The sequence below is a fragment of the Punica granatum genome, chromosome 7 (genome assembly GCF_007655135.1).
Source record: "Punica granatum isolate Tunisia-2019 chromosome 7, ASM765513v2, whole genome shotgun sequence".
NCBI lineage: Eukaryota > Viridiplantae > Streptophyta > Magnoliopsida > Myrtales > Lythraceae > Punica > Punica granatum.
In genome coordinates this window covers 8,736,653-8,754,497 of record NC_045133.1, presented here as the reverse complement: position 1 = coordinate 8,754,497, position 17,845 = coordinate 8,736,653, and the positions used below count along the sequence as shown (strand labels likewise).

At 41.0% G+C, this 17,845-nt stretch overlaps 3 protein-coding genes across 3 annotated transcripts; 1 reads left to right on the top strand and 2 right to left on the bottom strand.

Annotated features, from left to right (window-relative positions):
• The first annotated feature begins 307 nt into the window (after nucleotides 1–307).
• On the top strand, nucleotides 308–8,415 carry LOC116213460 (serine/threonine-protein kinase EDR1). Its single transcript, XM_031548414.1, has 13 exons — nucleotides 308–979; nucleotides 1,619–2,041; nucleotides 2,363–2,466; nucleotides 3,454–4,535; nucleotides 4,890–4,930; nucleotides 5,791–5,859; nucleotides 6,283–6,383; nucleotides 6,523–6,601; nucleotides 6,697–6,795; nucleotides 7,029–7,097; nucleotides 7,188–7,237; nucleotides 7,362–7,538; nucleotides 7,926–8,415. Exons 1-13 carry the CDS (start codon nucleotides 542–544, stop codon nucleotides 8,095–8,097), a joined length of 2,904 nt encoding a protein of 967 aa, XP_031404274.1. The 5' UTR covers nucleotides 308–541; the 3' UTR covers nucleotides 8,098–8,415.
• Nucleotides 8,416–8,939: 524 nt separating this feature from the next.
• LOC116213461 (protein translocase subunit SecA 1) lies at nucleotides 8,940–10,993 on the bottom strand. The gene is made up of 5 exons (XM_031548415.1): nucleotides 10,582–10,993; nucleotides 10,309–10,457; nucleotides 9,858–10,019; nucleotides 9,519–9,634; nucleotides 8,940–9,396 (listed from the first exon to the last, which is right to left on the bottom strand). The coding sequence occupies exons 1-5, from the start codon at nucleotides 10,814–10,816 to the stop codon at nucleotides 9,378–9,380; spliced, it is 681 nt and encodes a 226-aa protein (XP_031404275.1). The 5' UTR covers nucleotides 10,817–10,993; the 3' UTR covers nucleotides 8,940–9,377.
• Nucleotides 10,994–11,598: 605 nt separating this feature from the next.
• LOC116214338 (kinesin-like protein KIN-14U) lies at nucleotides 11,599–15,863 on the bottom strand. The gene is made up of 10 exons (XM_031549756.1): nucleotides 15,012–15,863; nucleotides 14,829–14,912; nucleotides 14,582–14,743; nucleotides 14,379–14,485; nucleotides 14,003–14,187; nucleotides 13,469–13,633; nucleotides 13,164–13,379; nucleotides 12,997–13,034; nucleotides 12,671–12,798; nucleotides 11,599–12,546 (listed from the first exon to the last, which is right to left on the bottom strand). Exons 1-10 carry the CDS (start codon nucleotides 15,235–15,237, stop codon nucleotides 11,929–11,931), a joined length of 1,929 nt encoding a protein of 642 aa, XP_031405616.1. The 5' UTR covers nucleotides 15,238–15,863; the 3' UTR covers nucleotides 11,599–11,928.
• Nucleotides 15,864–17,845: the final 1,982 nt, after the last annotated feature.

Sequence of the window (17,845 nt, the reverse complement as noted above, 5' to 3'; positions counted from 1 at the left end):
CTAATAACACTAAATTTAATTGTCTACTTGACAAAATAACAATTATGTCTGATCGTCGAGATGCTGCATTAGCAATTCTATTTGCAGCTTTCAGAATAATTTTGCCTTGTCTATTCAAATTTCCACTAAATTTTCTATTAGAATCTATTAAAAATAATAATAATCTCTATTTTCTCTTAGAATATAATTCAAAAAAATAATTTTAACAAATATAAAACCAGAGAAGCGGTCCCGTTTTCGTAATTTCTGGGAAGTTTCTGTCTTAATTTATTTTACCGCCATTTAACACGCGCAATGGGACTGCAAGTATGCAACTCGGTTAAGCCTTCTCTTTTCCTTCTTTCCCTCCCAACACTTCCCCCCGGTCCATCACCGGACTTGACTGTCAAGAGAGAAGAAAACCAGCAGAAGAGAAAATGCTCCGACAGCGATTGACTGAAAAGCTCGACGGAGCTCCAGCGATGGCGTCGGTGTGACTGTGATCGAGTCGGACGATCTTAAAGAGAGTGTATGTGTGCGTGTGTGGTGGCAGTCAAGATAGATGAAGCACATTTTCAAGAAGCTTCACATCGGGAACAACCACGACCCCAACCGATCCAACGAAACCCTAGGTCCGGCCCAGGCCCAGGCCCCGCCATGTGCCTCCTCCGATCAGCGGGCCAGCTCCGGCCAGGCCGCCTCCGTGGCCCCGCCCAGCCCTTCCGCGTCCCCCACGACAACTGCCGCAGCTGCGGCAGCTCCTGCTTCTGTCCCGGCCCCCGTAGATAGCCGCGGCGGGGACTACTTCTCGTCTGAGGAGGAGTTTCAGATGCAGTTGGCGCTCGCCATCAGCGCATCGAACTCGGATTTCCGCGGCGACGATCCTGAGACCGATCAGATCCGTGCTGCCACGCTGTTAAGCTTGGGCTCCCACCGGAGGGGCGATTCTGGTAGGGATAGGGCGGAGGTCTCTGCTGAGACGCAATCGAGGCAGTATTGGGTGAGTTCCCAAGTCAGTTGAGGTCAATTCTAACTCATGCCCACTGATACTTAAGGCTCGGTATACTGCCGTGATTGAACTTTGCTTGCTTCCGTGGAACTTATATAAGATAGACTACTTGGAACAGTCCCGCCCCTCTCAAATAGACCGACGAGTTCCAAGAAACCGAGTTGTTTTCTTTCTCCATGTTGATGCTTATTATGCATTTTATTCATTCTTGAATTATGTTGACAAGAAGAAGTCAGAATGGTGATGCTTAATTCGACATTGTGTCGGGAGTTATTCGGTTTCATATATGGACCATATCAGCTTCAGCGTTGTTCTGACAACGCAATTCATCCTCGTTACCTATCATAGAGGCAGAGTTGCCTTCTATAATGGGTCTTCGGTTGGAAAATTTTGGTTGGTCTTTCTCTTATGATATACCTGCGGCCTGATTTCAAAGAATCTGAATATTGCTCATCTTTTCTAACTGCATGAGGCTAGCCTTTGGAGATTCTGCATATCTTTTGCTTCTTTACTTGTTTCATGAGCCTTTATTGAGATTAGTGAAAGCTCTTCGAACCACATTTACCAAGGGTGGCATTAGGTGCTTCTTAAATGCATTCCTTGACTCTTTTCTTCTTCCTCGGGTTGCAGGAGTATAACGTGCTTGATTATGAAGAAAAAGTGGTAGATGGGTTTTATGACGCGTATGGGCTTTCTACGGACTCGAGACATCAAGGAAAAATGCCATCTCTTGCTGATCTGGAAAACAACCCTGGGAATTCTGAATTTGAAGTCATTATAGTCAATCGGAAAATTGATCATGGCCTTCAAGAGCTGGCGCAAATTGCACAGTGCATTGCATTGGATTGCCCAACCACAAAGGTTGCTACATTGGTACAACAACTTGCTGAGCTTGTAACAAGTCACATGGGTGGCCCTGTGAGGGATGCTAACATCGTGTGGGCTAAATGGATGGAAAGAAGCACGGATTTAAGAACATCTCTACATACAAGTTTGCTGCCTATTGGGTCTGTAAATATTGGCCTCTCAAGGCACCGTGCTTTACTTTTCAAGGTCAGCATCTAATAAATTCTTTAGTAACCTTGATTTGGGGGCTTAAATACGATTTTCCAGGTTTAGAGCTTCTTCAGTGGGAAAACTTCCTGCCAGCCTATTTGCTATCAGAACGCCTCAAATTTCTTCACTAATTGTTCTTCACCATATATCTTGTTCATTTACTTGACTGAATTCATTGGTGATTAATGGACTTGTATTCAAGGATTTGTGTTTGTTTGGCTTGGGAAAAATTGTGCTTTCAGCATCAGTGCATCTCTTAGGGGTCTTGCTGGAGTAGCTGCAGTATTTTCTCATGTTTCTCAATTCTGTTGGGTGCAGGTTTTAGCCGATGACATTAACTTTCCTTGCCGACTGGTTAAAGGGAGCCATTACACTGGGGTTGATGATGATGCTGTCAATATTATAAAGTTGGGCGATGAAAGGTATTACACTTTTATGTGCTCATTAAGTTTAATCTGCATGTAATTTCTGGTAAAGGCAATTATGGTCTGTGAACGGCCATCAAAGTGAATTACTTTCTGTTGCCGTAAATTAAAAAATAAACTTATGAATTCTTTCTTGTCCAGTTGTCGTATGTTGCAAGCACTTAGAATGTCTAACGGTACAAGAGAACTTAAGTTTCTGTCGATGCTTTGGTGTTTGATTCTTATGTTAATGAAAAATTGCTACTCAGCCCAATAATCAAATGCACGAGCTTCTAAGATGAATGAACAACCCCATGAATGAGACCTTTCACACGGCAAAAAAAAAAAAAAAAGGGTTGTGGTTTCAATCAAGTTTGACAGTGCTTGCATCAGTTAAATGTAATGTGTGCATTGAACTTTACATGACACTAGATAGCAATTGCATTTGATTTTGATAAGTAACTTTATAATCTGGTTCTAGAATCAGAGGTCTTCTGTAAATATTTCCTCAGCATCGTTTCTTCATGTTATCTCTGATTCAGTTTTTCCTCTTCTTTTTCTTTCGTGATAAGGGGGTTAGTAGAAAAAATTATGGAGAGAAAAACTATATAACTTATCCATTATTCCTTTTCACATTTGTTCTTGTTGCTTATCGAATTGGTGATATCTGTTGTTTTCCAACCCCATTCGTAACCCATGCTGTTTGTGTCTGCAAGTTATTGCAAGGTTGGCTACCCAGCATCTGTCAGCCAACTTCTTTACGGTGAAATTTATGTCCTGTCTGTATAGTTAGATTAGAAAGTAAACATGTCTAAATTATATTTCCTGGATATCCTTCTGCTGTTTGATTCCCCTTTAGGGTATTTATACCTGCGAATTTTCCTTCTTATCTGTTAGAGAACATTGGAACTTGATTATAGGGCAAGAATTTGACGGTTTTGGCCTGTTGTTTACTTTTGTATGTATTTTATCCAACATGCCTTATAATTGGTTTTCTTCATTCAGGGAGTTTCTGGTTGATCTCATGGCTGCTCCAGGAACACTAATACCAGCTGATATCTCAAGTGCAAAAGAAAATAAAGCTTATAATCCAAAAATGAGTAAAATACCATCTTTGTCTAATGACCCAGGAATTTTTTACTCAAGACCAAAGCCGTTACCAGGTGAAGGCAGTAGTCAAAGTTCCGTGGCAGAGAGCAATTCACGTTTTGATGGAAGACCGATTTCTGAAAAGCCAGATTCTCTTCCCTCATTCTCACGCGCTAGCAATGACTCCGGTATCGGTTCTTCTGGAATTTCTGGTAGAACCAATTCTGATCAACCCGATCGTCCTTCTGTGTTAGCTGCTGGGAACTCTTCATATAAAGGGATATTGGGTGGTCATGTTGTTAACGAGGATGTGCGGATGAATGTTAATGTGGTACCACATGATAGAAACAATCCAGAGGACCCTAAGAACCTCTTTGCAGATCTGAATCCTTTCCAGGTAAAAGGTTTCGGCAAAGCTCCAGTGCACAAATACTCCACAGATAACAAGGCTGATGAGCCTCAGAGACAGAAAGTTGATAGTGTGGCTGGTCGCCCGCCTGCTCCGCTGATGTGGAAAAATCGTCATGCTTGCAACGAGGTCCCCAAGAAGAAAGAGTATGATTACATGGAGGCTCTCTTTCCAAGAAATGATCAAAAACCTGATGCAAATAAAAACCATCCCGGTGGTTTTAAGTTGGGGAATAACTCGATTTCATCTGGTCGAGAGAGCAATAATCAGAACCCCTTCGGTGATGCTGGATTGGTGTTTGAGAGGAATCGAAGGAATGGCACTGAAGGGCATCCTATAGCTGCAGACAACGTAAGGAATGACGCAGCTAAGGATGATGTGAATGAAATGGGTTTACTTGATCATAGGAAGTGCATGTATGACAGATTTATGGGAACTGATTGGAAATCGAATGATCCAGAAAGTTCCAGTTCATCAGTTGATTCCAATTCCAATAAGGGTCATCAAGTGCTTGACGATGTTGATGTAGATGTTGGTGAACGTGAAATTCAATGGGAGGACCTGGTTATTGGCGAAAGGATTGGCTTAGGTAATTATACCTGGCAATTTTATTCCAGTTTGGTTGGGCTTGTGCTGGTTAATATGATAGTAGTTACCCTATTCTTAGCCTCTCGCGAGAGTGATGATATTTATTATATATGCAAGGATGTATCATTTAGTAACTTAAAATGGAACTACCTTTAATAGCACCAGAATTGGTGCATGCAAGCTGGAACTTTTTTTTTTTTTGGATGTTTTCTATGTGCTAACATGCATAGTGAATGAAGATACTGCTTAATCAGGCTGAAGTAGTAGTTGGTAGAGGAGGTTTTAATGTTGTACTGCTTGCTCTGTGATGTACATTTATATAATTGGACATCTTCTTCCATTTACATGTGAGCAGGTTCTTATGGAGAGGTCTACCATGCTGATTGGAATGGCACGGTATGGTCCATCATCATTTATACTGCGTGCATCATGAGTGGATTTTCTTTTTTCCAATTCGATAGCATGACTGGTCTTTATTATCTATGAGAAGGATCCTTTTATAATTATGTTTTATTTTTTATTTTTTATTTCTAATTTCATCTAGTTTGGATCTTGCATATTAGCTTAATCTCTCCACTTTTTGCTGATCAAATAATTGATTGTTAAATCCAACTATTCAATGGGTAGCCTGTAATTAATGAAGAAGAGAAAAAGGGACTGCTCTGCTGGATGAAGTTACTTGCAATAGTATTACAAATCTACATGAAGTCCACATATTTTTGAGCCATGAGTCCCCCTCCCCTTCCTTATATATATATATATATATATATATTTTTTTTTTTTTTTTTTTTTTGTGGAAGCCGCGAGTCCCCTATTGGCAGTACTTCGTTATGCTGTTATCAAGTATGGTCATGATCCTCTCATTGGATGAAGCACTCTGCATTTAGATGGTAGTCTGAGGAAGTATTGCCGAGAAGTACAATGTGCCTCTGGGCAGTATTTTTGGTCACCAAGAGAGTTGGATGAGTTTCAGCTAGTTCAGCCATTTGATTATTGGTATTAGGTAATTGGGACTGTAATATAACTTGTACTCAACTAATTGCGAGAGGGATAAAGGAGGTGAAAGAGGTTATACTGTTTTAGCTGTTGTTACTGTCTCAAATTGTGTTTGCATTGCGCTTCTATTTCCATTTCACATTCCGCAAAGATCAAGGGCATGGAGCAAAAATATTTTGAGTCATTTCATTGATTACTTTGGAATGACAAAACTGAGAGCCATTCACTTTAACTGCTGACTTGTGTCTGCTGGATAGCAGGAAGTTGCAGTGAAGAAGTTTCTGGACCAGGATTTTTCAGGTGCTGCTTTGGAAGAGTTCAAACGAGAAGTAAGCTATGAATTTTCTTCATATACTCCTCTCTCGTCACAAATATCTCACCCCAGAGTTTGTGATTTCCTTGACAACAAGCTAACCTGTTGTTTCCTATCTACTAAGAACTGTGAAGTAATAATGATATTTTTATCTGGATGTCCATCAAACTAAATAAGAGCCCTGATTAGAAGCTGGAGAGGTATAATTAGCATGATCTTGCTAAATTACGGGAGTATCTTTTATGCTTTGTTTCATAGATCATTCTTACCCTGAATTGATGTCCTCTTAGAATGCCAATTCTACTGTCAAAATGAAGAACCGATTTGTTGATCCTAATTACTGGAATCTAGGAATTATATTTTGTACCATTAAACCTTAAACCTGTTGTGTCAGTTCTCTAAATTGATTCCATTTATCTTTACTTAACTGATCTTTCAGGTGCGAATAATGCGCAGATTGCGTCATCCAAATGTTGTGCTTTTTATGGGCGCAGTCACACGCCCTCCACACCTTTCTATTATTACTGAGTTTCTTCCAAGGTACAACTTTATACTTGATGCGAGACCGTCTTTATTATAAAATTGCGTTGATAAAGAGAACATTTCAAAATTCTTTGTGATGTGGATAACACTTAAAATGTTATAATCTGCTTTGTTATTTTTCGGCTTAATTTTCCAGGGGAAGCTTGTATAGAATCATTCATCGCCCTCATTGTCAAATTGATGAAAAACGTAGAATAAAAATGGCTCTTGATGTGGTATGATATTTGGCTTTCTTCTTTCTGATTGGCTTTCTCGCACACATATTGATAGCTACTTTCCTTCAGATAAATTATTTTTGCTTTTCTTACAGGCAAGAGGAATGAATTGCCTGCATACAAGCAATCCCACGATAGTTCACAGGGATCTGAAATCACCTAATCTTCTGGTTGATAAAAATTGGAATGTCAAGGTAACTAGAGCTTCTATGTTGCCCTTTGTTGTGTTTTAGCACTCCACACTTGGCTTTCCTGCTGCTGTCGGTTAATGTGGGCTAGTTTAATCATTTTATAATGTCTTTTTCATCATTCCCCTGGGAGAGGGAAAAGAAAAAAAAAAGAGAGAGAAAAAGAAAAACACTCGTGGATTGACCTCTGCAGTGATTGGTTAGGCTAAAATTCGACTGTGTCCTGATGAATTATGCAGGTTTGTGATTTTGGGCTCTCGAGGCTAAAACATAACACTTTCTTGTCATCCAAATCAACTGCAGGAACAGTAAGAATCTAATCACTTGCTCACATTATTCTTTTGAAAGTCTAGTGTGATTTTCTTTTTTCGATTAATTTTGAGATTTTCTCATGTTAGCCTGAGTGGATGGCCCCAGAGGTTCTCCGTAATGAACCCTCTAATGAGAAGTGAGTTTCTAATCTGCTGAGCTACCTTGCATTTCATAGTTCTTTTCCTCACACCCTTTTACCTGTGATTTGGAAGTGCTTGCTCTTTCTGACTACCTTTTGATGTTCATGTTGGGATTTGAAGATGCGACGTTTATAGCTTTGGGATCATTCTATGGGAGCTTGCAACCTTGAGGTTGCCTTGGAGTGGAATGAACCCTATGCAGGTCGTTGGTGCAGTGGGGTTTCAGAATCGGCGACCGGACATCCCCAAGGAATTGGACCCCAAAGTCGCAAGCATAATATGGGAATGTTGGCAAACGTAAGTTAAAGAGGGTAAAATGTGAAAAGAATCTTGGACTTAATTTGTTTGGTGGAGTTCATTTTCCTGGGGTAAAATGTTAGCGGGAAATTGATTTCTTGGAAAATGGTTGGTTTTGTTTAAGAAAAGAAAAACATTTTCGTGTAATTAAACGAATTTCAACACATCAACCTACTAGCAGTGATAATAGCTGCCACCACAAAAATCCATTCAGCTCAATGCTGAAGGAGATTTCCAGCACCATCGGGCAATCAGACTGGGAGAACTCTATTCCGGGAAATGTTTTCAAACCAATCAAATGGATGTTTAGGGCCTGCCTAATTCAAGATCAGGAACTTTGTATTACATCGAGTTAATTTTTCTTGCTGTTTTTTGTCATTTTTCCAGTGAACCAAACCTACGCCCTTCCTTCGCACAGCTCAGTGTGGCTCTCAAGTCTTTGCAGCGCCTCGTTGTGCCTTCTCAGTTAGACCAGCCGAATCCGTCCATCTCACAAGAAAGGTCAGAACAGCCTCACTCAGTGTTTTCACCAGAGATCTCAGTAAATAGAACACCTTGAAGGTCTGTCGGACCAAAGTGTGAATAAGCAAGTATTCGCAATTTGCCCTCCCGAGTGTGGAGATTGTATATCATCAATCCATCACAGTGAAAGTGTATACAGAGAAACTGTAAGGTAGCGATGCTCATCGGGCAGCAGTGTTTTGTTTTGTACAGCTCTGCTTCAATAGTTTGTTTTCTGTTTTACTTTGAAGGAGCTGAGTTCGTGTTCACGATGTATAAGATGTATTAGCACATGTACATGCAATCATATATACACCCTCCAAGATGAGAGGACAGGATGAGTGTTATTGTGAAGTGAGTTTTTGGTTGCTGCGGAGACCGGAGTTTCAGATCAAATCCCCCGATATGGCACGATTCTTCTTGTTCGTCTTCATGTTTTCTACCATAGTCGTAGCAAGGTATTCCTGGCCATGTAAAATGATAATTGCAAACCTGCAGACCAATTTACGAAGTCTAATTGGATATAGAAATCCATCATTTTGCCAACATCTGGTGCCGCTCAATTTTTGGCTGAGACAAATTGAAACGATGGAAGTAAATGAAGATGAACTTTCCTGTTCGGGGTTTCCAATGGTATATTTCGAAGTGTTATCTTTCCAGTATTATAAGGCAAATTGAAACGATGGAACTAAATGAAGATGAATGTTCCTGTTCGGGTTTTGAATGGTAGATTTCGAAGTGGTATCTTTTCAGTTATAATACGAAGGGCGAAAATAAATTGAATAGAGGTCTGCTCATTTGTTAGTATGTAAATCCTCCCCATTGCAGTTCATACAAGATTTGGTTCTTTCACCAACAAGATTGAACACCATCTCATCGACGAGAACCACATAGACAATCTTTAACAAGAAAAAAGTATGACTTGCAGCACCATGTCGTAACTGAAATTACTGATCCATTGAAACTCCAATATTTTATTTTACTCCTAAAACGATCAAAGCAACTCCGCCTTGGAACGCGTTCTAACATCTATTTCGGACAGCAAAAACAACATAACAAACAGCGAAACATGTCGGGAACCAATATATTGCTCTTGTGGTCAGTCAGGTTGGTTCACTAAAATTAATTTCGAGTACGAGCAATTCAACCCCGACTGACACCTGAGATAGATGCATTGCCTCGTGTCCTATCCGCAAAGTTTGAAAAGCCCTCCAAGAGCAACCTTATTCCAAGCAATGCAGCATGACTGACTCCGGGGGGATCAGCAATCTCCGAACAGTGTCCATCTTCGACTACTAGCCGTTCCTTCGACACTTACATCTTCGACATCATACATCTTCAATCTTTTCCACAACACCTTTGTCAAAACATCCACGGATATAATTCAACTTGTCAATATACTTTTTCTAATCGTCACAAGACAACGAGAAAGAGGGTTCTGCAATTTAAGTCAGGTTAGGGAGGCAAGAGTAGTATTACCGTTTGTATCTTTTCTTGGAACCACAGGGACAGAGCGCATTCCTGCTGATTTGTCCACTCTGCGCCAGATTTGACCTTGCAAGATCTAGTGGTGTCGACCCCATTATTTTCTGCATCTGCAATAGACAAATTACATGTCACAAGAGTCATTTGACACTTTTCAGTTCTATGCTGAGGCAGGCGGGATGCAACGATCCCGAACTATTTCAGTTTCACAACCATATATCTACTAAAGTGTCCTATGAGACCATTGGGCTAACTAAACCATCCCTGATGGAAAAGTTAAAAGCTAATAAAGAGATAGCATGTGAAATCAGGCAGCAGAAGCAAGAAGTTTACCTCGGCAATGCTTGTTGGCATCGGCTTCCCTTCTTCCTTCAACTTCTCTAGCTTTCTGTGGGCCTGTTTAGCCCACGTAAACTTTGCAAGTGCATTCTCGACATCTGCTATCGTGCAATTACATTTTTGTGCAGCTTCCTGTTTCTGACTGGTTTGTAGATTCTACAATCAACATACCTAATATCACAATCGCATCATGAAAGTGAACACAAACACCTTACGCGTGATAAATTTATGGTATTGCAAACACAATAAGCACCGTCTAGGACCATATATCAAACATTGTTGTACTTTTCGAAATTCCGACCATGCACCTCCTTAACACAATAACAAATCTGTTCATTTAATCGACCGACTTATGCATCCATTAACATGTCCAGCATCGGAAATATATTAATTTTCAGGCAATATTTCATTCCGAAAACACCAAACAATGTGGAAATGTACCAACCTCTCCGGTAGGATCAAATCCTCCAAGACACCGAATAATAGCTTCCTGCTTCTCGAATGAATCAGAGAATGTGGCTTCGCTGCTTCGACCGACCATGTACTGCTTGAAAGCCCCCACTCTCCTCGCGTTCTTCAGCTCATCCGCAAACCCTGAAATCGAAAACGTAGAATTTACAGTTTACTACTGTACCCTTCTTCCATAAGAACCCTCAGCCCCGATCAACATTGCATAAGGCCATCAAATGCACCATTTTTTTAACACAGAGATACTCACGGAGGAGGGTGAATTGTTCCTGAGAGATCATGGCGCCCTCCGGCGACGACTTATTTCCGGTGAAGGCGCCTTTGATCTTGTCCATCCACGAGTCCTGGAGCCGCGGCGTGGAGAAGATCGTACGGCACTGTGAGGAAACAATCTGACGGCCATGGAAATGGGTGTTCAAGAATGAGGAGATGCTCTGCAACTTCTCGCCGATGGCAATGGCGGTGATGGTTCGCAAACGAGGCATCTTTGAGCAATGGAACGCCTCTCTCTCTCTCTCTCTCTCTCTCTCTCTCTCTCTCTAGGGTTTAACTTAAGTTAAGCCTCGGGGCCTTTGGCCATAAAATTTGGACTTTTCGGTGTCAATGGGAAGAGATGGTACTGCACTTAACTCCTTTCCGTAAATGGACATTTTCCTCTGCTGAAATCCGATCTTCCCCGTAACCTAGCATAGAGAGTTAGCCAAGCCGCAGTACGGATTTTCGGTTGCGATTATTTAGTAGGCCTCAACGATAACTACCGCCCGTTCAATCGAGATTATTCGTAATTGTAAAGGTTTTCAATGATCTCAATTAGGGAATGGTGACTACCAATGAGACTTTCACCACTTACGTCCTTCATTCTTTTCTCAATATTACTTTTTTCTTTTTTCAAATTCGGACAATGAGGCCCTCATTAGAGCCCACCGTCACTCCTATAAGGTCGCTGGCGACCTCGGCTACTTTGATCGAAGGGCATGCCCATAGATTCTGGTTGAAACTAACGGAAAAAGTGAGCCATACTAAAATTGATATAAAATTAATAGTTCGTGTATTTTTGGGTTATAAAAAGAAGTTCGTATTAGAATTGATAAAATATAAAAAATTTATATTTTTGTAGGCAATTAACCCTTATTTAAATAAATTATGGCTGCCTTGCCTTGCAGTCTTTTTATGGATATTCAAATAACGAGCTAAATCGCATAACAAAATACAGATAGGGATTATGTGTCGGGAAAAGACCCGAACTGAACCAAACCGACTACGAAGATGAAAACAGAACAAACCACAAACTTCATAGATTAATGTCATGAACCAACAGTGTTCATTCCAATGGTTAAAACAACCTTCAACCTCAGAAGGATTCAGTGAACAAATAACTGACTGATCCCTCACCATATCCTTACCTAATCAGCAAAGCAACCAATGCCTACTCCTCTTCATACATACATAGACATATACGTGTCGATCAAAGCCGAAAAAAAATGAAAAGAGACGTTCCTTCACAACAAACTTGAAGATCATGGCACGCCCACACACTTGACAGGGACACCGAGAGGAGGAAATCAGAACACTAGGCTATCAGTCAACTGGGTTGTGATTAGATCAGACTGGACACCCTCCTCCTGTGACGACTCAGTGCCACCCTCACGTTTGGGTCCGATGAAGTCACCATCTTACTTCGAGGAAGCAAATGCGGCTTCAAGTCTGATCTGTCACTACACTTCGGGCTTCCCGTGGGGTGAATAGCCTTAGTCTCCCCATATATTGATTTCTTGCTCGACTTGTTTGAGATTATTGCTCGGAAGAGAGTATCCGAGTAGCTAAAGGACTGTGAAGCTGAGAACTGTACGGAAATTCTCGTCGCCGATCTTGAACTCTTCACTCTCCCCACGATGTCTCTCTCCGAGGCGCCCTGCCTCTGGCGACTCGCAACAGTTGAAGTCATGAACCGAGGAACCTGACCTGGCACAATTGGTTTTACCAGTTTATCGGACAAGACCGGTGTTTTGAATACTTGCTTGAGGTCTTCTGGTGTGGTGGTGATCTTCTCCTCATCTTCAACTGGGCCATAAGAGGTTGTGAAGAGCTTCTTGTTTTCGTTTAAGAGGAATTCAGTCTTAAGGAACTGATCTCGAACTTTATGGCACTCTTCCTCTGCCTCTTTCATTTCTTCTTCGAGCTCCGCTAACTTCTTCTCCCTCTGCTTCTTCAAGTCCTATAGAGAAGCTCAGTATCAGTATCAGACAAACTCTGCTATCCTTCACTTCTTTTTCTCATCAACGAGGAAAAGAAAAATGAAAACCGAGAAACAAATTGATCGAATGCTAACATATACATACCTCTGGTATCTCTCTTATCGATTCAACTGCTCTCGCTCTCCTTGCGAAACTCAACGAACAGATTGTCTCCGCAACGTCATCTTCACATGGACTTATGTGTACAAGCATCAACACCTTCGATCCGAAACCTATGATGATTGGGATATCAAGAATTAGGCCTCCTTTGACAAATCTATGTAATAGTTGGGTCAGTAATAATGTCTCAAAATACGATATCAAACAGATTGGAATTTTCAGGTTAATCGGAATCAAAGGTGTCGTGCAGGCAAAAGCTAGGTTCAGGAGTACAGTTATTCACCCAGAGAATTGGTCAGTATTTTTAATACCTAAGGAATCCTTGAGGATTTGTGTGAGCTTGCTATTTCTGCAGCGGAAGAAACAAAACTCCAGTTATTAGGATAGAAGCCGATATGAAAGAAATCAAATCACTTCACATTAGAAAGAAAGGGGAAAGACTGATTCAGACAAGACATATATGCATCAATGACCTTACCGGTAAGGAACGTGACCCTTTTTCCTCCTCAGAGACGCAATTACATCGCCTAGAGCTGAAAGAGACAGATTTATTGCCCTTCCCTCATCGAGAGTTTGTCCAGTGGCTCCAGTTTTCAGAACACGCTCACTCCCTCCAAGATCAACCATCCACAGTTTGCTCGTTTCTGCCTTAGCCTTTGAATCCCGAGTTCGAGATATGGCAATCCTCATTAAGCTAGACACGAAAAGCTAAACAGGCAACGTAAGCATCACATCAATCATATAGTCGACTTTGATGGTACACAAGTAGCCTGCAGGACCCACCAATGTGATCTGCTTGAAGCCTCATTCACATGGGTCCAAGATGTGGCCCTTGCCCGCCTCCCTCGATTGTACCACCATTTTGCTTTTCCAAGATCAGATATTTGAACTTCTGTGAGGCCCTCAATCTCGATCAATCCCTTTGGATCCGATTGAATATTGAGATTGCTGTCATATACTCAGACAAACAGCAGTAAGGAGCACTGTTGTGGAGCATTCTTGGGAATGTTCTCAACTCTGTAATGAAATCTCAGCTAATGCTCGACTTTATGCGAATTTTAGACTTCCAAGGTAAAGTTTCTTATAAAAGAAATGCGAAACCATAGTTCCCTATGGCCTCATCCCTCATTGGAGTGATCTAGGAACACCATAAAATCTGGATGGCCATCTCAAAGGCAAACCTTTGGCCCCAGAACTGCTGGGCTAAGATTGCCTCCCGACGAGGCAATTCCAGGAATAGGAATTACCGCCATCAAACAACCATAAGAAAAATTGGTCCCTTCCTTTTGAAATTTACTGAGAATATGAGATATTTACCATCTACTGGAGACTTCGTGTGGCTTATGGGTCGGTTTTGGAGCAAGTAGGTCTCTTATGTTCCCCAGATACACCTCCACCATGCTCATATAGAAAGTGTGAGAAGACAACTCGTTCAAAGAGGACTGAGAGAAGAGCTCCTCAAGAGCTCGAGGAACAATCCCAGGCTGATCATTTACCCCATCCTGCAGCACATTCCAATTTATCTTCTTCTTTTTTTTAAAAATCAAAATTCTCTAGAAAATGGAGCTTTCATAATATATGGTTGAAGTCAAAATCGCAAATTCTAATGCTATTGCACAACGATGCCGATTTGTTAAATGATGCATTTTAACCGATAAAGAAGTGGCAACGTTTTAATTATTCAAATTCTTACCATTGTGAAAGTCTTGCCTGTGCCGGTCTGACCATAAGCTAAAACACACACATTGTGCCCATCGAGTGCGGATCTTAGAATAGGTTTCACCTCAGCATAAACATCCTCTGCAAAAATTTAAAGTATGGTTGGATCTATTAACTAAAATACGAAATTGAGCATATGTTTTATAAAGAATCATATTAATACTCAAACTCACTAACCTTGGCTAGCTTCTTTGTGAAACACCCTATCAAACCCGAATTCTTTAACACCTCCGGGCATCTTGACGGCAATTTTCTCCAGCTCAGCTGTTACAGGCTCGTGAAATTTTCTTCTATCGGTTGGCAGAAATGGCCGGACCCGGCAAAATACTCGAATGCTTCCTGAGAACTCAAGTTCTAAATTCAATTAAAAGTGGAAGAGATTTCAGCAGGAATTATGAATGTCCAACTGTAGCATATAATATACCTTTGATGTCAATTATGCTGTTTAATGCCAACCTTCTCCTTTCATCCAACAACCTCTGCTTCTGCCTCATCTGCAGAATCTCATCTGCAAGATCAATTGGACAAATCAGGCTTCGGTTCACCTAGATTCACTCTGGGAAAAAGTTGCTATGCGGAGGAATAGAAAAACTATCACGAACCGAACCTTCAAGATTCGCGATGGTCCGCTCGAGCTGCTGTTTTTCGTGCTCGGGGATGACAGTCACGTCAGTGCAGACTGCGGGGAGAGGTTGCGATTCGGAAAACCGGGAAGCGGGCAGGAACCCGCCGGAGGGATCAGAGTTTGATCCCATCAGAGGGGTGTTTAGTGGATCTTTCAGATCTTCGGTCGGCAATGATATCACGGGGATGTGCTCACTGGAAGCTAACATTTCTCAGTCACCCTTCTGAAGGAAAACGCAGAAACTGACACGCAAAGAACACACAACAACCAAAAACAAGACATGAACCGGAAAGTTTCAAGATTAAGCCAAACTCAGTCTCATGCATAAATGAAGTCCCTCAATGGAATGTGACATCTGCACTGGAGAAGTAGGATTGAAGGTGAAAACTGAACACCCAGTTTGAGAAAGCGGGGATTTTTGCTGATGAAGTAAGATCTAAGCCAAGGACAGAAGTTAACACAAAACAAAAACCCACTTTCAGGGGGGAAAAAAAAAAAAAAACTGAAATGGGGCTTAAAGTCTGCTGCTGCTGTTATTGTTGGTAGGAGGAGGACAGGCTGGGAATGGCACCCAAGTAGTCAAAAAAGCAAACAGCCCCGACTTCCAAGAACCCTAGAGACACCTACATGGCGAAAAAAAACAGCCATTATTTTCAATGATTGAGCGTGAGAGAGAGAGAGAGAGAGGAGAGAAGAGAGACGATCCTACTAATCAGGAGGTTAAGCCTTAAAAGGGTCTTGCTATGTTACAGTGACAGATCCCAAAAGAGAGAGAGAGAGAGAGAGAGAGAGAGAACAGAGGAGATTCTTGGTTGAGATCAGTTACAGCGTAGAACATGAAAACGGGGGGGGGGGGGGGGAACTGTTTATTTGGGTAAGGAAGGAATCTTCGGGTTGGTCCAGATGTGAAAAATGGGAAATTGGACAGAGTTCTTTTTTTTTTTTTTCCCTCATTCAGGGAGGAGGAGCGTCGGGCGCTGACAGATGAAGGGTCAAGAGGAAAACATTGCGCCTTTTGAGCTGTCATAATGTCTTTCTGTTACTAACTTCCCCGCCCCGGTTGCGAATTCTAGGATGCCTGCATGATTCGGATCTCAGTGGATACTTACCTTAAAAAAGTCGAATCCGTCTATTGTGGTGATCGGTATGTAAGATAAATCGACAGGAGATATGTACAATCTTGTAGGGATGCATTTATGAAGGGAGAAATGGGGGCTCGCGAAAGCAACACGAGAATACCGGGTGATACGTTCGTATTCTATTTCTCGTGCCCCGTCGGGGTCCATTTCTCTTGCAACATGTGAGGATTTTGCTTGGAAAAATTGTCCAATCAAATGGGACTATAGTTGGTCGGATTCCTTGAGGACTCTTCGGAATCCTCGAGGGCTTTAACTCCGAAGATAGGATTTCATTATTACCCTAATGCATGAATTGTTTCTCAACCCTAGGTATTGGATCGCGTAATATTTTTCATATTGTTTCTCGTCTTGTTGCATTCTGGTTGCCACTGGTGCCGTTAATGGTGTCGGCCGCCGGGGTCACCTATGACGTGTTTAATGACCTCGGTTGCGGTTGAAGTGACCCTTTCTGTCGAGGTTTTCTTGCTCTACCCCTCCCATTGTTGTGAGGATAAATTTTCAAGTCCAGAGATTCCAAGTCATGACACCTAATTTTTCAATTTCAACCTCGTCCTCACATCATATTCTCCTCCAGCAACTAATGTGCTTTCAATCCTTTTCTAATATTAGGATTCCTCCGACTCTTATCAACATTAATGCTCCTGCTTTTTGCCTTCCACACATTGAAAAAAGCTTAAACATTTTAGATATGTAAGGAAATTTAAGCCTTATCTCAGTTGCGACTGTATCAACTATTAAATTTAATAAAACTAATTCGAGCAAAAAAAAAAGTAAATAGTCCCGCGCATTGTGCATGTGCATGAAAAAAATTAACAAAAGAGTTCCAACTGGGGATTATTTCAAGCGGTTCGCGTTTGTTCTTCTTAAATAAGTTTTTGGGTTCGAGTTTTGTGAATGGAGAAAAATCACGCTATGAGAGTTTTACTTCTTAAAGGGTCAATCGTGTCGGCTCGAGTTAGATTAGTTGAGGTCTATTAAGCATTCGAATATTAGTATCCATCGAAAAAAAATCAAAATTTTAATTTATTTGACATCTACGGGAGAACTTTTCTCTTCCAGATTGCTTTTATATTTATTCATAATGGGTAATTATTTTATTTTTCTTCAAAAGAACATTTATTATTCATTAGAGAATTTATTTTTATTTTTATTTTTATTTTTAATATAATAAATAATTAAAGATGATCAAAATTTCAATAGTAATATTAAACTTTTCAAACAGACAAAAAGACAATCAACCACGAGTTAAGATTTTTAGAGAAATAGTGTTGTCGCGCTTCCTTGTATCACTCTTCGGTTTTTATATATTATGATTGATTGATTGAATGGCTAATTAATTTGGAAAAAAAAAAAAGGTTCAATGCAGTAACACTTACAACCTATTCTTGAGAGATTCAAGCTTCAATGGAATTTCTTGTATCTTTCCTATACCCTACTTAGACTCATGGACCTTTCTCATCTCACAAAAAAAAAACAAAGAGTAGTTATTTATGAGTTCAAGGTCCACCTTGACTAAGACTCAAGATTTATCATCCTCGAATTAAAAGAAAACAAAAAGGCTTAAAAGAGATAATTTGTTGACTCAAAATAAACACCGGCTTCTGGTTTTAGGAGCCCATATAGAGCTCGTCGCAGGCCCGGCCCGATCTTTCTCCCCCTTTCTGAGGCCCAGCCCAT